Source organism: Malaclemys terrapin, chromosome 10 (assembly GCF_027887155.1).
Source record: "Malaclemys terrapin pileata isolate rMalTer1 chromosome 10, rMalTer1.hap1, whole genome shotgun sequence".
Lineage (NCBI taxonomy): Eukaryota > Metazoa > Chordata > Testudines > Emydidae > Malaclemys > Malaclemys terrapin.
The window spans coordinates 22,030,712-22,050,182 of record NC_071514.1 but is presented as its reverse complement, the minus strand read 5'-3'; the positions used below and the strand labels follow the sequence as shown (position 1 = coordinate 22,050,182).

Below are 19,471 nucleotides of genomic sequence, written 5' to 3'. Positions count from 1 at the left end.
AAGATCTAGCTGGTGTAATTCACCAATTTTACACCGACTAAGAATCTGACCCTACATACATAGCACTATACATTTAGAGCTCCTTTCCTAGTAAGAAATACAGACAAAATAAAATGTGGCACACAATTAAGGTAAGAGGGAGAGAGAACAAAGAAAAAGAATTTCTATTAGATGTTAATTTTATAAAGGGATTTGGAGGACAGTGAAGGCAGTTGTAGCACAAACAGAAGAAGACAGCCAAATATAGGTATAGTATGAATGAATGACAACGGAAGAAACATGAAGAAAGCAGTAAAGAGATGATTATAGAGAATGAAGGAAAAAGTGTGGAAGCCACTTATGCTTGGTCTGGGGAAACATATATAAGTCTGCATAGTGTCTTTAAGGTAAGGACGTGGTGGATGAATTGGAAGGGATAAGAAACTGGAAGCCAATGAAGAGGCAGGCATGGAAATGTGTTAAGGGTAGCATGAGAGAGAATTTTAGCAGTAGTCTTTTTGCCTTTTGAATAGATGGAAGAACAATATTCTTCCATGCTACCTTACTCTCTTTGTCCAAATCTTTCTTAAGTTCTCCTAGGAATTCTTTCTACCTCATTCTCCTCATTAATCTGTCCTCACTGGTGTTTAGAATCTCTGCTTCATAACTGAAGCAGATAGTATCAGAAATAAAACTACAAGCCAATTTCTTCCTTTGCTCCCTTTCTGACCCTTTTCAGGTTCCTTTCCCCAGATTTTCAGTAGGTTAGACTGACATACACTTGCATTAGTGTGTGTTAAGAGATGCCTATGTGCCCAATAATTATCAGTGTAAATACAATTACACAATGGTAGGAGAATAGCTCTCTCAGTTGCAGGACTGACTGAGGTAGGGAGAAGAAAATGGAAGGAAATCAAGTTAAAAAAAAATCTATTACAGACCTCTCACAGCCTCGCTAAAAAATAAAATTCCCACAAACAGATCACAAGATATGCTTACCACAGATCCTGCAAGCAGGACTAACAAAAATGCTTGGCAGGCGGCAATGTTAAGAGTTATGATTAAAGCTATACATCCAATAGAGCTATATGTTGCAACCTAAATGGAAGCCTCTTCTGACACAGAGGCAGAGAATGGGCTTCTGGTACCATCTGCTGCAATTATCTAGTCAGGGAATCTTGTCTGTATAAACTTATATGCACAACAGATGGAGATATGCAAAGAATAAGACTTTCAAAGCCTAGCTTTTGGTCACTTTCTAATCACAAGGATCTTAAGATGTAGTACCTAGCCAAGACACTACAGTGGGCACATTCCTAGTGAAATCACACACACACAGGTCTATAACAGCAACATAACCACCATGCTGGTGACTCAAGGTAACCATTAAGGAGAAGAGTTAAGAGTTGAAGTAAATAAAAAAAATAGTTCCTCAAACTCATCTTTTCCCTTAGTGGAATTAGTGGTATGACTAACAAATGCTGAACTATCAGAATGTAAACTCAAGAATATCACTCCAGTGACAGGACTTTAGATAAACATAGTTACTTGAAAATTTAATCCCAAAAGCAGTTTGAGAAAGATATGAAAAACTGAAATGGAGGGTAGGAATGGAAGTTGAAACTCAATCTTCACTATACATTTGAAACTGTTTGGTAATTATTTGGATTATAGTTTTGCTTAACTATGGCTACATAATTGCACACAGTCCATAATTTTTGCATATTATTGATCATCAAGCATGTGATGAATCCACACCCGAAGACTTAGCTAGCTATTATTTGTCCTTACCTTTCCAGCTGTTGCAAAGTATTCACCATCAGGAGACCATTCCATCAGACGTACAGATACTGCAGTCCTAGGGAAGAAAGATAGTTCAGCTTTAAACCTTGACTGACTACTGTATATGTATTTTTATAATATTATTGCTCCAAATATGCAATTAATCAAATATCATTATGTAATATTTAAGTGAAGCATGTTGATAATTTATAGTCATTCCAATGTGTCTCAGCTGTTATGTGCTGCATCCAGCTAAAAATAGCTATAGCAGTTTAGGATTTTTTTTCCACAAAATATCTGAAACATTGAGAAAAGAGAATGGGCAGAAAATAACTTGTGGGTTTTTTTGCCAGAGCAAAGGCACATAAGATCTTGATCCAAGTGCAAAAGAAAAGCATCTCCTAGTTAGTCTGGGACTCTCTCAACAAAATTTGAGGCACTTGGCAATGCCTGAAGAAGCAAAAACATCTAATTTCAAGGAACCCCCATCTGGAAAGAAGAGAGCTTAGCACAACATTTTTCAAGAATCAATTGTGCTGTCCTAAAACGGGTAGAATAAATCACCCACCTGGAAAATCTCCTTGTCTGCCAAGTAGAGAACAGAAGAATATATTGTTTTGGCTGTACCAGTCCCTCAGAGCACCTTTTAACTTGGGACTGACTAACAGATCAGTTCTCATTTCATTTAGAACATAGCAGCCACTCAGTCCAAGATAGTTTGAATGATCTCTCATGGCAGGAAAGTTCAGATGGCAATTTTATGGCCCAAAATTCCAAGTTACTGATGCTTAATCTGGCTTCTTTTGGCTTTCAGAGCCAAGACACACTGAGGTGCATAAATGAACACTCCTATCTAGAACAGCATTCATCTATTATCACACAAGTTAGGGACAGATAACAGGTGACCCTGAAAAAATTCTTGGGTAGTGACTACCAAATCACTGAATCTTCTGACAAAGCCAGAGAACCATAACAGTAAGCAGAGACTATTCAAGCCTGAGTGATATAAAATGCTCATCCAGGACGGAAGGGCCTTCCATCCACAGCTTGGTGAGTTGAGCTCATTCAAACAACACAAGAATGCAAGATCAGACATAAGAACAAAGAACATCAGTCACATTTTCAGGATGGTGGGCTGTATCCCAGCAGATAGAGACTCTGAGAAGGATTTACAGGTCATAGTGGATAACCAACTTTACATGTGTACCCAGTGGATACTGTGATTAAGAGAGCTAAATGCAATCTTTGGATGTATAATATCGATTAAGCGTACAGAGGGGATATGTCTATATATGGCATTGATCCATTACTGGAATACAGCAGTCCAGCTCTTGTGTTCACAATTTAAAAAGGGTGTTGAGAAATTGGAGGGGGAGGAGGGGGTTCAGAAAAGTGCCACAAGAGAATGATTTGAGGTCTGGAAAACCTGTCTTACAATGATTTAATAAGGTCAGTCTATTTAGTTTACCCAAGAAAAGGTTAATAGTTGACTTGATCACAATCTAACTCTAATCTAGGAGAAAAAGGCATCACAAGACCCAATGGCTGGAAGTAGAAGTTAGATAAATTCAAACTGGAAATAAGGTGCAAATTTTTCACAGCGAGGTAATTAACTGCTGTAATTTTCCAAAGAACATGGTGAATTCTCTATCACTTGAAGTCTATAAAGTAAGATTGGATGTCTTTCTAAAAATATATTCTAGTTCAACCATAAGATATGGACACGATGCAGTAATTACTGGGTGAAATTCTATGGTCTTTGTTATACAACAGGTCAGACTACGTGATCATTATAGTCCCTTCTGGCCTTAAAAATCTATGTAACAAATACAATAAGAATTAAAACAGAAATGTAAATTACACTAAATGAACAGTCAAGATGACAGCAAAGGCAAAAGTAGAATGACAGGAACTAAGGGTATGGAGGGAACCTTGTTAAATGCAATTGGAATATTAGACCTGCAGGCTGACATGCACATCCCTCCTAATAGACTTTGGAATGCTTCTGGGAAAGCAACACAAAGTACTGCTAGAATGGGAGCTGAAGAGGAAATATTGTACAGCTACTTGTTATTTAAAAGAAAAACATTCTTCATATTATTCAAATATACAATTCGACTGGTTGAAAATTTCTTTAAAGGTAAATCTCTCTTCAATTGGGTGGTTAACACCTTGATAGGGTGGGGCCCACATGGAAAGAATATTTGTCTGATTATACCTCATAAAAATATAAGTCAGGAAAAGTTACTAGGTTATAATGATGTATTTCTTTTAACACACTAAAATTCTGGTGATAGTTCTCCCCTCTAATTGCATTAAATGATTCAGTCGGTCAATATTTAATATTTTTTCTGGGTACTTGAACTTGTATATACTTCTGAAATATATATCTGAAACTCTTTTGTAAACTCTAAAGAAATTCCATTGCTCTGTGGTTCCCTGCCCTTTTTTGGTTAGAGTCCCCTTCACCTTAAATTACCATATTAGCATCCTACCCAGGTTCCTATGCACCATATCTTGGCTTAAGTGCATGTCTACGTTTTTGTCCTCCCCCCACCTTTTTCCTTTTGACTCCATTCTTTTTCCCCTTCCCGTTTTTCTTCTTTCAATTCTTGGGTTTTTTTGCTCTCCTCACTTATTCCATCACTATATTCAAAACCAGCATTATTATTATTAATCATGCAGCGGTGTGCATCTCCTGTCTGGGAGCGTGCAAACCACTTGCTCACACTAGCATGACCAGGGACAGCTGCCGGTGAGCCTGGTGCCCGCTCCAGTGGGCAGGGCTGGGGGTGGTTCAGCCACGCTGGAAGAGCTGCCTGGGCTGGGCGCTGGCTCCTGCAACCTGACATGCTGCTGCTTTTGCTGCTGCAGTTCCTGACCCAGTCGCTGGCCATGACCCTGCTGGTCTTGCTTGTTGTTGCTAGAGCCCTGTGACATCACGGATATCCGCTTTATATCCGCAGATATAAATTTTATATCTGTGCAGCGCTCTACATATTTAAATACTTTTAATGGCACACATTTAAAATGTGGTCTTTTACATCTAGTTAACACATCTTAGATTACAGATTCACTTACTTGCACTGCCAGACACATTTCCAGTCATTTAGAACAGGGAGAACTTTATCATCTTTGATCTGACTGTCAGGATCATCATCATCTTCCTCCTCCTCTTCTTCTAGAATGTCACTACATGGAGGGGCCCACAACTGCAAGTTGTCAGTTGCTGTCAGGAGCCTGTTACCTGAAAGTGAGTAATATTAATTAAAGTTGTAGAACAGAATGAGGAACTCTGGATGCATTTATATTGGAAGATTATGTAGAGTATCATATTTGACAAGTTATTAAAAATAGCCGAGGAACACAACTTTATTAAGTCCATTTTGATTACAGTAGATTATTCAGACATGACACACTCAGCTCCAGTTGGTTTTATTAAATTTTTTAGATTTTACCATCTATTTTAAGCAAGAGTGCTTTTCCCCCCTGCTATTATGAATACAGTAATATGAAAATAATTGATATTGTTTTGGATATTAAACCATCTGAATTAAAAATAAACCCCAATAATTTTATGAATAACTATATTGATTTCATATTTCCAAAAGACACAGCTACTGATTCATACTACATTTAAACTTGCAAACATTTAGTACACATTATTTAAACATTTGTCATGGCAGATGATAAACATTTGTTCTTCCAATGCCCAGACTTTTTTCCCTTTCTATCAGTAAGCCAACCCACTATTTGGAGCTATTTAAATTAAAACATGTCTTGTTACTGTCTGTGATAAGGCCTTGTTATTCAGTCCATCCATTAGAAAATTTATTTTGTAGGCTATGAGGAATCTTTTCTGCCAAAAACTCTCATCTACACTTCTGGTAGTGTAATTAAAGACATGCAGAATTTCACAAATATCACCATTGTATTAGAAACCAAGATATTTACAAATCTCCCTCTTAAAAATTTTTCAATGTGCAAGTTGAAGAAAACAAAAAGGGAGACTAAACAGACAAGTTTAGTCTCAAATAAGAGTAGTTCTTGGATTTTTCCAGAATGTCACAGGATCAAACTTCTCTTTAGAACTTGTAACTTCAAAAGGAACTTCTGCCTTTCTGTAAAATGGGTTTCTATTAGAGTATGAAATAGAGTATAAATATTACTTAGTTGTCCTTTCTGCACAGGTGAGTTGTCCATTTGACAGTCAAAGAACTGCAAGGGGAAAAAAATATCCCAGCACAAGAAGTCTTTGCTTATGGGCATGGATTACATAGGCACCAGGAAAGTGGCTGTCCAAGAATTAACATGCTAAGAGACTGGTTAATAGCAATAACTAGTCAGGAATATCAATTACTAGAGGTACTCTCACAGAACCCATTTTACAGGTAAAGAAGAAACTCTCTTTTCTGTAGTGATTAATTCCAGCAATCCATTCTAATAGGTTGTACACATCCATACCAAGGAGCCTAATTGTGAAGGAGAAAACTACACCTCTTGATTTTTTTAAAAACTTACTACATTACTAAATTACAGACCATAGAAAATGTCTGGTGAAAGCTGGAAGGGATGAAGTACTCACATCTGTTGTCTCCTATTTAGTCTTCCAGATGACCACTTTGCAATTTTTTTCTATATAGAAGTCACTGGAATTTGCTCCATTTAAAATAATCATATCTGGCCACAAGAACCTGGTAATTACCTACTATGCAAAGAAGAATGAACCAAAGCACAGATTGGCCAGGCATGGCTTGTATGAAAAGAAGAAGACTTCGAGAAAACAGCGAAAGGAGCGTAAGAACAGAATGAAGAAAGTCAGGGGCACAGCCAAGGCAAATGTTGGTGCTGGCAAGAAGTGAGCTGGCAAATGGAAATAACAGAGACTAAGTTATCCTGCAAAGGTAACAAGAGAAGATGATGGTGATCTGTCAGAAGCTTGTCAAATAAACTACTTTCATTTGTAGAGCTAATGAGAAATAAGCCTCCTAACTGAGAAGATCCACTCCCCATGAAAAGGACATAAGGAAGTTGTATTTGTAGTTGTATTATGTGTGTTTATATGACTGTTTTCTGACTAGGTACACTCTGGTGGCTGGAAGGAACTGAGGGGGTAGAGTCATCGCGCCTTATATACCCTCAGGTATTGAATGTTCAAGTACCACAAGGAAGCGTGTGCCCAACCTCAAAGGTCCAAGCTTTCTAGAGGGCTCCTGCTAAGATGTGGAGTGAAAAATGTGGAGCTGTGTAGGCAACGCTTGAAGAAAAGACAAGTTCACAGGTACTGATATGCTCTCTTGCACCTGCATTCTTAGCTTCAACTGTTTGCTGCACTGCATAGGGTGAAAGAGTCCTTGCAAGAGTTAGTTACATTTCAGAGTAGCAGCCATGTTAGTCTGTATCCGCAAAAAGGAGTACTTGTGGCACCTTAGAGACTAACAAATTTCTAAGGTGCCACAAGTACTCCTGTTCTTTTTGCAGGTACATTTCAAGTATTTTATTTAACATTGGTATGTTTTAAGATACCTAACACTTGGGTATCTAAACATAATTGGGTGGGGGTTCATGTCTTCTCATATTGGTGTAGTTGGGAAAAGAAGGAAAAAAGGGTGATTCCTGCCTCCCCAAAGCTATCATCAAGCCAACCAGCAAGGATTCATAACTGTCTGGCTAGAATGTGCCTTATTTTCTCAGAGAGAGATACAGGCTGTTTTCACACTGATAGGCTTATAAGAGGTGTCTCCCTCAACCCATACACTAGTGAGTTCTTGGGTGCCCCAATCTGGTGTGTCAGGGCAGGACCTTGGGCTTCCTTGTTAATGGCCTAGGGAGGGGATTAAAGGCATAACACGATTCTAAATTTAGTCTGGTCTTGGGCACAGCTGATTTTGCCCGTTCCCTCTAAACTGTTCATGTCTTTCTTCTATCACAAACATGCTGATCACCCCTTAATCCATTTTCCACTCACTCTCCTGTTCTTAGACACTTTAGAGCAACCTTATACTTCATCAACCCTGACCTACTAATCTGTATCTTTGTACAAATGAACTTGTTTCTTTGATCACTATAAAATCAGATGGTACACATTCTCCTCTGCACTTCACAGCTGTAACCTGGATCCACAGTAGAAATATTTTTAACCATGTGAAGTGATACTTTCCATTTATTTAACTATTTCCCATCAGTAGCTTTTCTTTTAGTCACTCAAAACATGCGTCACATACAACATCCTTCAGGAGGAAAATGGTAATGTCTTGCTTTGAGATGTGGAACTGGCAAACAGGAAAGAATTTACCCCTTTGTTAAGATGGATATTTTTAAAATAGTTTTCTCTATACAAGTAATTGTGATGCTCTGTACCTCGGGGGAACACCCCACACCCGCATGTTCATCCTTGTAAAATGATTGTGCGGTATCCAATGCAAAGTTTCTCATGTCAGGTGTCTTCGGAAGGCTCATGACGCACTGAGCATTGTTGTTACAGTAATGTTATAGTAAGGTTATAGGTTATAATTTCATGTATGTAGTTATGAGGCTGAAAATGTATCCTCATGGCTTAAAATAAGCCCAGGCAAAAACTCTCCAAGAGCTGAGAGGCAGTTCACACCTCATCAGGGCATGTATGGGACAAACCCAGCCCAGCCTCACAGGAACAAAGGACACTGGACTAGGCAGCAACAAAAGAATCTATTGGACTCTCGAGGGAGTCACCCCCCTTCCTTTGGTCAGTTTGGAACTGCGATAAGGTAATGCTCACCTGACTCTGAAGGGGGGGAGAGGCAAAGCCAAGAGGGAAGCAAGAACATGATAAAAGGGATAGACGTTTGCCATGCTCTCTCTCGCTTCTACCTCCATCTACAGACCCCACACCAAGCGACTGAAGCGCTGAACAAAAGGGAGAGCCTGGCTGAAGAGCAACCAGCCAGCCTGTGGTGAGAAGCGTCTAAGTTTGTAAGGGCATTGAAAATGTTAAGATCAGCTTAGACTGCGTTTTGCTTTTATTTCATTTGACCAAATCTGAGGGATCTGGGGCAAAATCAGTACTTAGTCCTGCTAGTGAAGGCAGGAGGCTGGACTCAATAACCTTTCCATGGTCCCTTCCAGTTCTAGGAGATAGGATATCTCCATTAATTTATTTGTTTATTATTTATAATTTATTATTAATTTCTTTGTTAAATTGATGAACTCGTATAAGCTTGCAGCGTCCAGCGGGCATAACTGGACACTGCAAGACGAAGGTTCCTAGGGTTGTCTGGGACTGGAGGTATTGGCTAGTATCATTTGGTTGCACAATCCAAGGAGCAGTTTACATGCCAGAGGCTGTGCGTGAACAGCCCAGGATTGGGGGTTCTCACAGCACAGCAGGGTAAGGCTGGCTCCCAGAGTCAAGGATTGGAGTAACCTAGCAGATCACTGGTCCAGATAACACCAGAGAAGAAAATCACAGGAATGCACTATGTTTAAGAGTTAATACTATACACAGTTCAATAACCAGTCAAATTCCAAGCATGACATAATGTCAAATCTTAAAACGTAACATACGTATTTTTCTTATCAGAATATATGCTAATCATAACATTCTAACTATGTTAGCATTAGTGATGTATGTATTTCAGTTAGCTACCTAAGAGTGCAGTTTCCAAACTAAGACCTAGCATACTATATCTAAAATTCAAAAGTACTTGGTATAGCACCTTCATAAATGGTAACTGCAGTGGATTTTTAGTGTGAGAATGTTTTCACCTCTCAGCTCATATATACTAAAGTTTATATCAACCTGTTTATCGCATGTAGTGTACCTACCACTGTTGGAGAATTGCTTATCTAATACATATATATTCACACTCCAATTTCATTTAAATAACAATTATTTGTAACTAGAATCATTCTACAGTTATAAATATTGAACAAACACTGATCAACTTCATATTACCTTGAGGATCCCATGCTAAGTTGTAAGTCATAGAACTAAGGAAAAATTGCCCCGATTTAAGCCACTGACACTTCAGTTGCTGTTGTATAAAAACATTAGGAATAAAGGGTTAGTTCTTAACAGCAAAAAAGCAATAAAGTAACAGCACTTTTTACTTTCTATATGAAGATACAAATGTAAATTTCAGATTTCTATTAATTCTTTTGAAAATAAATTCAGATTGTAATAGATTGCTGAATCGAGTATTTAATATTTGCATTCAACTGATTTACAATGATGAAATGCAGCACTGAAATTCTTTTAGCAGCAGAAAACTGAACATTCACCATTTTGGTATGATGTTTCAAACAAATATTGCTAGCCTCATCCAGAATACTAGGGACTTGCTAAATGCCGTATCCCTGGTTAGGGAAGGAGGAATATAAACAAAAAATCACCCATGTTCCATTTAATAAAATACTCCTACAGAATAGGTGAAAACTAAGGAAAATAATATTCTAACCAGGGCCAGCTCCAGGCACCAGCAAACCAAGCAGGTGCTTGGGGCGGCACATTTTCAGGGGCGGTATTCCAGACAGCCTCTTTTTTTTTTTTTTTTGGAGCTTGGACGGCAAAAGCCTAGAGCCAGTCCTGGCAGCAGCAGCACATCCTGCACCGAGGGCACCCTGGGGCCGCTGCGGTTCGCGTCGGGGAGCAGCGCCCGCACCTTATAGCCGGGAGGGCTCCGAGCGCAGGACACTCAGGCTGGGGGCCATCCCTCAGGGCACACGGAGCCGCCTGCAGGTGCCGCAGGGCGGCCGCCCCCCCCAGCGCCGCAGCGGGGGCTGGGCGAAGTGGCCAGAGCTGCCCAGGGACTGTGGCAGGGCGGCCAGGAGCAGCAGTGGGGCCATAGAGGGTGGGTGCTGCCGTGCAGGGCCCGCGTCCCACTCTCTGGGGCTCCGCTCCCTCTGGGGCTCCCTGCCCTGGCTCCTCAGCCCCCTACTGGAGCGGTCCAACGGCTCTGTCCTCCCGTTCCGGTTGGTCCTGGAGGCGGGAACCCCAGCTGGGGGGACCCTGGGCTGAGGTGCAGCCCAGGAGCCCCACTGCTTACCCTGACCCTGCCAGCGCTGGACCGGCTGGAGGCGAAGGGGGAGCGGGCGGAGTCAGCGCTGGTGGGGGGAAGCGAGTGGAGAGCCCAGGGTTGGGACGGCAGAGGATGCGGGTCGGGTGCGGGGGGAGAGCCCAGAGTTGGGGCGGCAGGGGGTGCGTGTGGGGTTGGGGGGGAGGGAGCCCAGGGTTGGGGCGGCAAGGGGTGCGGAGGTGGGGTAGAGCCCAGCGCTGGGGGGCGGGTGGGGTGAGGGGGAGAGCCCAGGGCTGGGGGCGGCAAAAAACCTAGAGCCGGCCCTGTTTCTAACCTTCATTTTCAAATGAGAGCTTTTTATTTTAAGGGATATATGCTAGACAGTATTGTTTAGAATAAGAAATTAATTCTGATTTCTCACTATACAAATATTTGAACTATATGTGTGTCTAACATGAACATATTTCTCAGTTAATCTCCCTTGTTCCATTCTAATGGGGCTTTAACAAGTGGTAAGCATATTTTTATCTGCGCCAACAAAACAAGACATAGTTTAATCATGTAATACATACTTACACAATTTCTTTTGTGAGAATTTATACCAAGGGGTTCAAAAATACAAATAGCATTTCCATATGATGCTGCAATCTGGAACAGATTGAATGAGTAAAATGTTAAAACTCAGGAAAAAAGCATAATAGAACTCTCTAGAATTCACAGATACTCATTGAATTTCCAATAAATTTGTAAGTGTAGGTGCTAAAGGAAAGCAAAATTCGTACAAACATCACTTAGTGGTGTTGTACGTAGAATTGATTGCTTTTAAAAAACATTGAAGAATACATAATTTGTTTATTTTGAGTAATCCCAGGTTAAAGATCTAAATGTAAACAAGAGAGACCCTGAGTACAAAAGGACATGTGCTAACTCCTGTTCATCTGCTATTACTTCAGGGTAGCTACTGTTAATGCACAATGGAAAGCTGATGCCTTTGCTCTTTCTGCTCTTGCGCTACTTCACAGAAAACTAGTAAATTAATGATCAGTGTTTGGGTCCTCAGTGTGATTCCAAGTTCCATTTCCTATCACTAAATATTAAGTACAAGAATACAGGAGCAAATGTTATTCTGTTGCTGCTGGGTTCAATAAATTTTGAGGAAAAGTCTGGTATATGGAAACAAAACACTGAACATATTATTGGAAACTTACTAGCATACTTCAAGTAGGACTCCTTAATTTCTCCAATCCAGGGCTGGCTCCAGGCACCAGCCAACCAAACATGTGCTTGGGGCGGCACCTTAGAAGGGGCGGCCAAGGTTGGGGTGGCGGGGGGCGCTCGCGGTGTTTTTGTGGGGGTTTTTTTGTTTGGCGGGGCGGCGCTCAAGGGTTTTTTTTTGTTTTGGCCGGGCAGCACAGGGGGTGTTTCGGCACGGTGCTGGGGCGGGGGGGGGGGAGAGGGAGGCGTTGGGCGGCCCAGCGCAGCGCACTGGGGGTTTAGGCGGCCCAGCGCAGCGCTCAGGGGGAGGCGGGGGTTTGGCTGGCCCGGCGCTCCGGGGGTTTGGGCGGCCCAGCGCAGCGCTCAGGGGGAGGCAGGGGTTTGGCTGGCCCGGCGCAGCGTTAGGGGTGGGGGGCGGAGGTTTGGGCGTCCCGGCACGGCGCTCGGGGGGGTGGCGGGGGTTTGGGCGGCCTGGCCCGGCGCTCGGGGGGGTTTCAGCGGCGCGGTGCTGGGGGTCGGGGGTGCGCTGCGCAGTGCGGCGCTCTTCTTTTTTGCCTGGGGCGGCAAAAAAGTTAGAGCCAGCCCTGCTCCAATCCATTTCTTTCACAGAAAATCCACATCTACAAAAGACCTTTTTTCTGTTGGGAATATGTCTGATCATTGGGGTTATCTGCACTTCAAAAATGGCTGGACTGTTTTTTTAAAGTCTACATTTTACTTAAGATGATACAGTAGGAGCTCTTTAAACACTTCCAATTTAGGACTCTGGTCTCCCCTGCAAGTTTTAACCCATTTTCCTAACAACTCCTATCAACCCCCCAAGTTTCATCTCACTTAAAAACTACAAAATCAGACATAAAAATACAAGTGTGTCACAGCACACTATTACTGAAAATCGCATACTTTCTCATTTTTACCATACAATTATAAAATAAATCAATAGGAATATAAATTAGAGCAGTATAAACAAGTCATTGTCTGTCTGTATGAAATTTTAGTTTATACTGACTTTGTTAGTGCTTTTTATGTAGCCTATTGTAAAACTAGGCAAACATCTAGATAAGTTAATATACCCCCTAGAAGATCTCTGTGTACCCCAGAGGTACAGATACCCCTGGTTGAAAACCACTGCCTCAAAACACACAGAAGAGGCAAGGAGTTCAAATCCCCTGGACCTAGAATACCGCAGGATCCACATGGATTTCGGGACCACCAGAAAAACATTCTTAATCTTTCCTTTCCTTGGGTATTGCGGCTCTAGAGGAGCTCTAGAGGAGCCGCAATACCAGGGATTCCCTAGCAGTAGCTGCCCTGCAACACTGCCACATTTGGCTCGCTAGGCGATTTAATCCGGCCCTCGAGGTCCTGCTGGGGAGCAGAGTCTGGGGCTTGCCCCTCTCCTGTGCTCCAGCCAGGAAGCAGGGTCGACGGCCGCTCTGCATGGCTCTGCGCCACTCCTGGAAACAGCAGCATGTCCCTCTTCCAGCTCCTACGTTTAGGGGCAGCCAGGGAGCACCGTGTGCTGATCCTGCAGCTCCCATTGGCTGGGAACTGAAGCCAGTGGGAGTTGCAGGGGTGACACATGCAGACGGGGCAGTGCACAGAACCACTTGGCCACACCTCTGCATAGGAGCCGGAAGGGGGACATGCTGCTGCTTCTGGGAGCTGCTTGAGGTAAGTACCGCCCGGAGCCTACACCCCTGAGCCTGTCCTGTGCCCCAACCCCCTGCCCCAGCCCTGATCCCCATCCCGCCCTCCGAACCCCTCAATCCCAGCCTGGAGCACCCTCCTGCATCCCAAACCCCTCATCCCCAGCCCCACCCCAAAGCCTGCACCCCCAACCGGAGCCCCTAACTTAGGGTTACCATATTCTGTGCCTCCAAATGGAGGACACTCCACGGCCCCCGGCCCCGCCCCCAGCCCCGCCCATACCCCCGCCCCAACCCCGCCCCCTCCCAAAAGTCTCCGCCCCCTCCCCTGCTTCCCGCGAACATTTGATTCGCGGGAAGCCTGAAGCAAGTAAGGGGGGTGTGGGGGGGAGGAGGCGCGGCCCAGGCTGGCCCCCCGGCGGCGGGCCAGCCTGGGTCGGCTCGGGCCCTGGGGTGCCGGCCCCGGCCGACCACCCCCAGCCCGCCCAGCACTGCCGGCCCCCGGCGGCCCGGCGCACCCCGGGGCTCCCCGCGGGCCCGGCTCCCCGCGGGCCCGGCTGACCTGCTCCCCGCCAGCCCGGCTCCCCGCGGGCCCGGCTGACCTGCTCCCCGCGGGCCCGGCTCCCCGCCGGCCCGGCTCCCCGGCTCCCCACCGGCCCGGCTCCCCGCGGGCCCGGCTGACCCGGCTCCCCGCGGGCCCGGCTGACCGGCTCCCCGCCGGCCTGGCTCCCGCGGGCCCGGCTGACCTGCTCCCCGCCGGCCCGGCTCCCCGCCCGGACCCCGGCCCGGCACCACGCCCCCGGCTCCCCGTCCGGCCCCGCGCCCGGCACTGCGCCCCTAGTTCCCGGCCCGGCACCATGCCCCCGGCCCCGCACCGGCCCCGCACCGTCGGCCCTGGCCGAGCACCACCCAGCCCTCCCGATTTTCCCGGACATGCCCGGCTTTTGGGGATTTCCCCCCGGACGGGGATTTGAGCCCCCAAAAGCCGGACATGTCCGGGAAAATCCGGACGTATGGTAACCCTACCTAACTCCCCCACCGCACCCCATCCCCGCACCTCATCCCGGAGCCCCCTCCCACACCCTGAACTCCTCATTTCTGGCCCCACCCCAGAGCCCACACTCCCAGCTAGAGCCCTCACCCCCTCCTGCACCCCAACCCCAATTTTGTGAGCATTCATGGCCCACCATACAATTTGTATACCCAAATGTGGACCTCAGGCCAAAAAGTTTGCCCACCCCTGGCCTAAGGTCTTGTCTGTCTATATTACAACCAAATTTGTAATATGGTCAGTTGTGTCCACATAAAACTTGGTCAATACTCAGTTGTAACTGTGTTGGAAATCATACAGGGGCTGCACAGTTATCAGGATTCACTATGCTAGTACACACATTAAACACTTCTAGGTACTTTTAAAAAACATGCACACTTGCGCCACTTCCGAGGACACATACGTAAATGGATTCGTTGGTCCTTAGCTAGAAATGTAGCTTTTCTTTTAGCCACTTTAGACAGTACAGGAGGCATGGCCAGTAATAATCCGTAGTTGTGCTACATTTATAATCAGTTGTGCTACATTTAAACTATGCCATTAAAAGGGAACCTAAGCCATGGAATTCTTTTAATGTTTCAAAGCACATGCTATTTTAACTGCACAGTTCCAAGAGAAGTGTTTCCTATCTCTTGTATTAGATTTTTAAAGTTTTACTAGAAAGTGCTTTTTTGGCAGCAGTCTGTCATAAGCAGTGGCTCACACATACATATCAGGTGCACTACAACCACATTTATTGAAATAATTTATTTATAAATGTTCTTTTTTTCAGTGTTGTTTGAGAAATAAATATGATTATATACGCTGAAATAAATGTAATTGTATTCAATGCAAACAAATTGTTATGGAAAAATTACTTGCACGTAATCATTTTCATTTCCTTGAGCCACATGGTCCCATGATTTGAGCACCAAAAATACAGCCACTTTTGACAAAACTTACATTCAAATTGTACACACAAGCCAAAACCACTTACTTGACATGTCAATATACTGACATGCCAATTTACAACATCAAGTTGGTTCTATGGAGAAAATCTGCAAACTCCAAAAAGGGGCATAATATGAATAAATATGTGTTGGGGGGTAGGAGACGAGGAATACTATATATGTTAGCCTGGAAAACGAAGTAGTGTAAATTACCACAGAAAACTAGTATCCATTTCACTCTGTTTTAAGTAACATTTAACTTGCTGTTGAAAGAAATACAGATTTTGGTGCAGCAAAATATAAAGGTTTTAGTTGATGTCTAAAGTATCCAAGAACCATTTGCAAACAAATTAGAGAGTATGATCTTCATCCCAGAATATATTATGTTCAGAAAAGTTTGCTGTACCTTTTCACATTTTGTGAGACCCCTTATAAAATGGGGTCTGAACCTTTTTACTACAAAGGAAAGCATGTGGCTTTCAGAATTTGTTACTTTCGGAATTAGCCATTGATGCAGCCCTTGCTGATATGCAAACACATACAAATCTTAAACTTTTTAAAAGTGTCATAACTTATCTGAACATGAAGAGCTTTATTTCTACTTTTAAATAGTGGAAAAAAATTAAAAAATAGAAACATATTCAGGTAGCTGAAAAAGGGCCAAATTCAGTTTTATCAAACTTTCAAAAAATAAATCACCATTGGGCTGAAACAAGGATCATTACTTTTAACCAAAAAGGGTTATTTAGAAAGTTATAAGTATCTAAAAATAGGTCCTTAGCATGAAATTACAACCTTAGCAATAGCATCAACATGCCAAACAATTTCTGTTTATACATTTCATTTTTTAAACTTTATTCAGACTCATTAAAGACCTTACCCTGCCTTGCTGTTGGGAGCACTCCACACAGCTGACTTGGATGTTTCCATGCTTAGCACCAGGAATAATCTGCACACATTCGAAGTCGTTTGCCAGAATAACAATATCACAGCCTGAGCCATATGCCTGTAATAGTTTTAAAAATATATATAATCTAATGTTGATCCACAATGGTTATATTTTAGTAAATTAGTTTTAGAATTATTACATTTTTTTCAAAGTGCATTATGATCATGAATACACACTTAAATTTCTACCTCAAAGCACACTAGTAAAGTACATTAGATTAACACACACAGTTTACTCCTGAGAGCATTCTGCGCCAAAAACTTAAAAATTCTGAACCAAAAAATTAAAAATTCTGCACACAATATTTTAAAATTCTGCAAAATTCTGCAAATTTTATATGTTAAATAAACGTGGAGGCTCCAGCATGGCATTGGGGAGCACTGGCTGCACAGAGGTGGGAGATCACTGTGGAACTCCCCCCGGGACACGGACTCAGTGGTGAAGCTTCACCCAACCCTGACACAGTGCAAGGGCCGGGCCTGCCTCAGAAACACCCCAGGGCCCTTACTCTCCATGCCAGGTGCAGCATGTGTGGGCAGGCAGGATCAGCAAGGCAGGATCCAAATGTGGAGGGGCTTAGTGTGGGGGAGAGGGAGGGATCCAGGTGTGAGTTGAGAGGGTTCTGGGTGGGGCAATCTGGGCGTGGGAGGCTCAGCGGGGGATCTAGATGCACAGGGGCTCGTTGGAGGGTTCTGGTTGCAACAGTAATGGGACTCTGCAGGGGGGTCCAGGTGAAGGTGGTTGGGGCTCAGTGGGGGGGGGGGGTCTGAGTGTGGGGGGGATAGAACTTGGCAGGGGAGTCTGGGTGTAGGGGCTCAGTGGGGGGGTCCTAATGCTGGGGGAGTGGGGCTCAGTAGGGTGGGGATCCAGGTGCAGGTGGCTCATTAGGGTGGTCCAGGTGCAAGGAGAATCGGACTCGGCGGGGGGGGCGGTTCTGGGTGTGGGGGGAGTGAGGCTCAGCGGGAGGGTATGAGGGGGTCTGGATGCACAGGGGTTGGGTGGAGGGTTGGGTGGATGGGGGAGCAGCTCCCTGTACAGGGATCCCTCTCCCTGCAGTAAGGAGTGATGTGTGCAGTAAGCGTGGGGGGAGGGGGGAAAGAGGAGAGGAGAGGAAGTTTTCAGAGCTTCCTACCGCCAGGGGAGAAATCTGGGGGTAGGTCTGACACAGCCCTGGATGCTGCGTCAGACCCATCCTCAGATTTCTCTCCCAGCTGTAGGAAGAGGAAGTAGGAAGAAGCTGTTGGAAGAGGAAGTCCCATCCTCCACAGCCCAGCTGAGCCTGGCACAGAGTAAGAGCCACCAGCTGGGTCTTCCCCTGTCCCACAGTGATTTACCTCTCCGCCGGCTGCCCTGGACACTCGAAACATACTGCTGGGGAAGGTCGCATGACCACTCTTGTGGCTTCCCTTTGCTTCCCCATCAGAAAGTCATTTTTCTGCAGGGAAACAAAAATCTGTGGGCGACATAAATTCAGCACATGCGTAGTGGTGCAGAATTCCCCCAGGAGTAACAGTTTATTCCTCACCCCTACTACAGCTGCTTTGTGCTGATCCAGCTGGCTCAACCAGCCCCCTGAATATTATCTCAGCCAAGGTGGTATAGAGCCACAGTAACTGTTATTATGCAACCCCTCCACATTGGTGCAGGAAGCATGGAAGAGGAAAGGGAGGTGGTGGGGGTATGTCTACACCTCAGTAATCCTCAACTGCAGGAATGTCCAGTAGGGGGTGGGCAAAGAAAACCAGATGTAAATCAGAGCCATCAGACCTATAATTGAGTACAACTCAGCAGGACGGGATGATCTGGGATGGCTCAATTAGGCTCTGATTCTGCACCACAGAATTCAATGGGAGTTTTGCCATTGACTTCAATGGAAGCAGTATCAAGTCCTACAGACTTTTAAAATAGTACTCTCTCAGACCCAACCAATGAAGTCACACTATATGACAAATGTAAATTAAACTAATGGTATATTACATCTTTCTTGCTTTCTTCCTGTTTAATACATAAACATGCATCTGAATAAAATTAAATATTAGAATTGTATAGAAACCTCTTAATTTCTTTCTCACTATAATAAGAAACAGTAATATATTTGTAGTTGCTAAATGGGCATACATACACCATTTCCTCTTTTGTAATTATGTCAATGATTTTGCATCTTCTATACTACAGATGTAAAAAAAAAAAGTGCAAGAATACTGAACTATAACATCCTGTACCTTGCTACATCATTTCATAACCAATGTTCATTGTTTTATAACAGATTACATAAGTAGAACTGGCAAAACAGACAAGTGATTTACATTCAACAATTTAATATGGCCCCTTTATAGGCTATGTATAATCATAAACAACTAATTGTGAATTATATAATTGCAATTCTATCATTTTGGTGATGTCAAACTACAAACAGCCACTTGAATTTTTCTTCTTGTGTGGTCACCAAACTCCTTAGGATGAAATTACAGACCGTCCCACATTCTCTCAATTCAAAATGTGTCTTTTATTTTACATCAATCCTTCCCCCCTTTACTTCTCCTAGCCCCAGAACACTTCTTATCAGCAGAATCTGCCTGATATCATGCCTGTGAATTATTAGAATGTGTCAGTGAGAGGAATGGAAGTGCCTTCACACCTGTGAATTATATAGCTTTGTATTATAAGTGTAAAATACAGATACAGATTTGTGTGTATAAATTAAGTCTAATATAAAAATGGATAACATTCATCTTATTAAAGCAGAATTTTCTATTCTGTTTTCAAGGAAAAATAATGGTGGTATTCTCCTGCATGACTTTTTAAAAGAAGCTTCCACTAATTGTTTACCATTTCCCTCTAAGACCATATTCAAAGATTTGTGCTCTGTTTCTAAAATGGCAATGTGGTCATTGTAGATAGGTTCTTTTTAGAAATGAAAGTAG

General features: G+C 43.7%; 1 protein-coding gene across 2 annotated transcripts in view; it reads right to left on the bottom strand.

Annotated features, from left to right (window-relative positions):
* Positions 1 to 19,471, bottom strand: part of DMXL2 (Dmx like 2) — a 116,290-nt gene that overhangs the window by 81,070 nt on the left and 15,749 nt on the right. For both annotated transcript variants that reach the window (XM_054041058.1, XM_054041059.1), the window contains exons 2-6: positions 16,479 to 16,604; positions 11,331 to 11,402; positions 9,695 to 9,773; positions 4,843 to 5,008; positions 1,771 to 1,837 (exon numbers count right to left, since the gene is read on the bottom strand). In XM_054041058.1, coding sequence (XP_053897033.1) covers positions 1,771 to 1,837; positions 4,843 to 5,008; positions 9,695 to 9,773; positions 11,331 to 11,402; positions 16,479 to 16,604 — 510 coding nt within the window. The remainder of the gene's footprint in view (positions 1 to 1,770; positions 1,838 to 4,842; positions 5,009 to 9,694; positions 9,774 to 11,330; positions 11,403 to 16,478; positions 16,605 to 19,471) is intronic.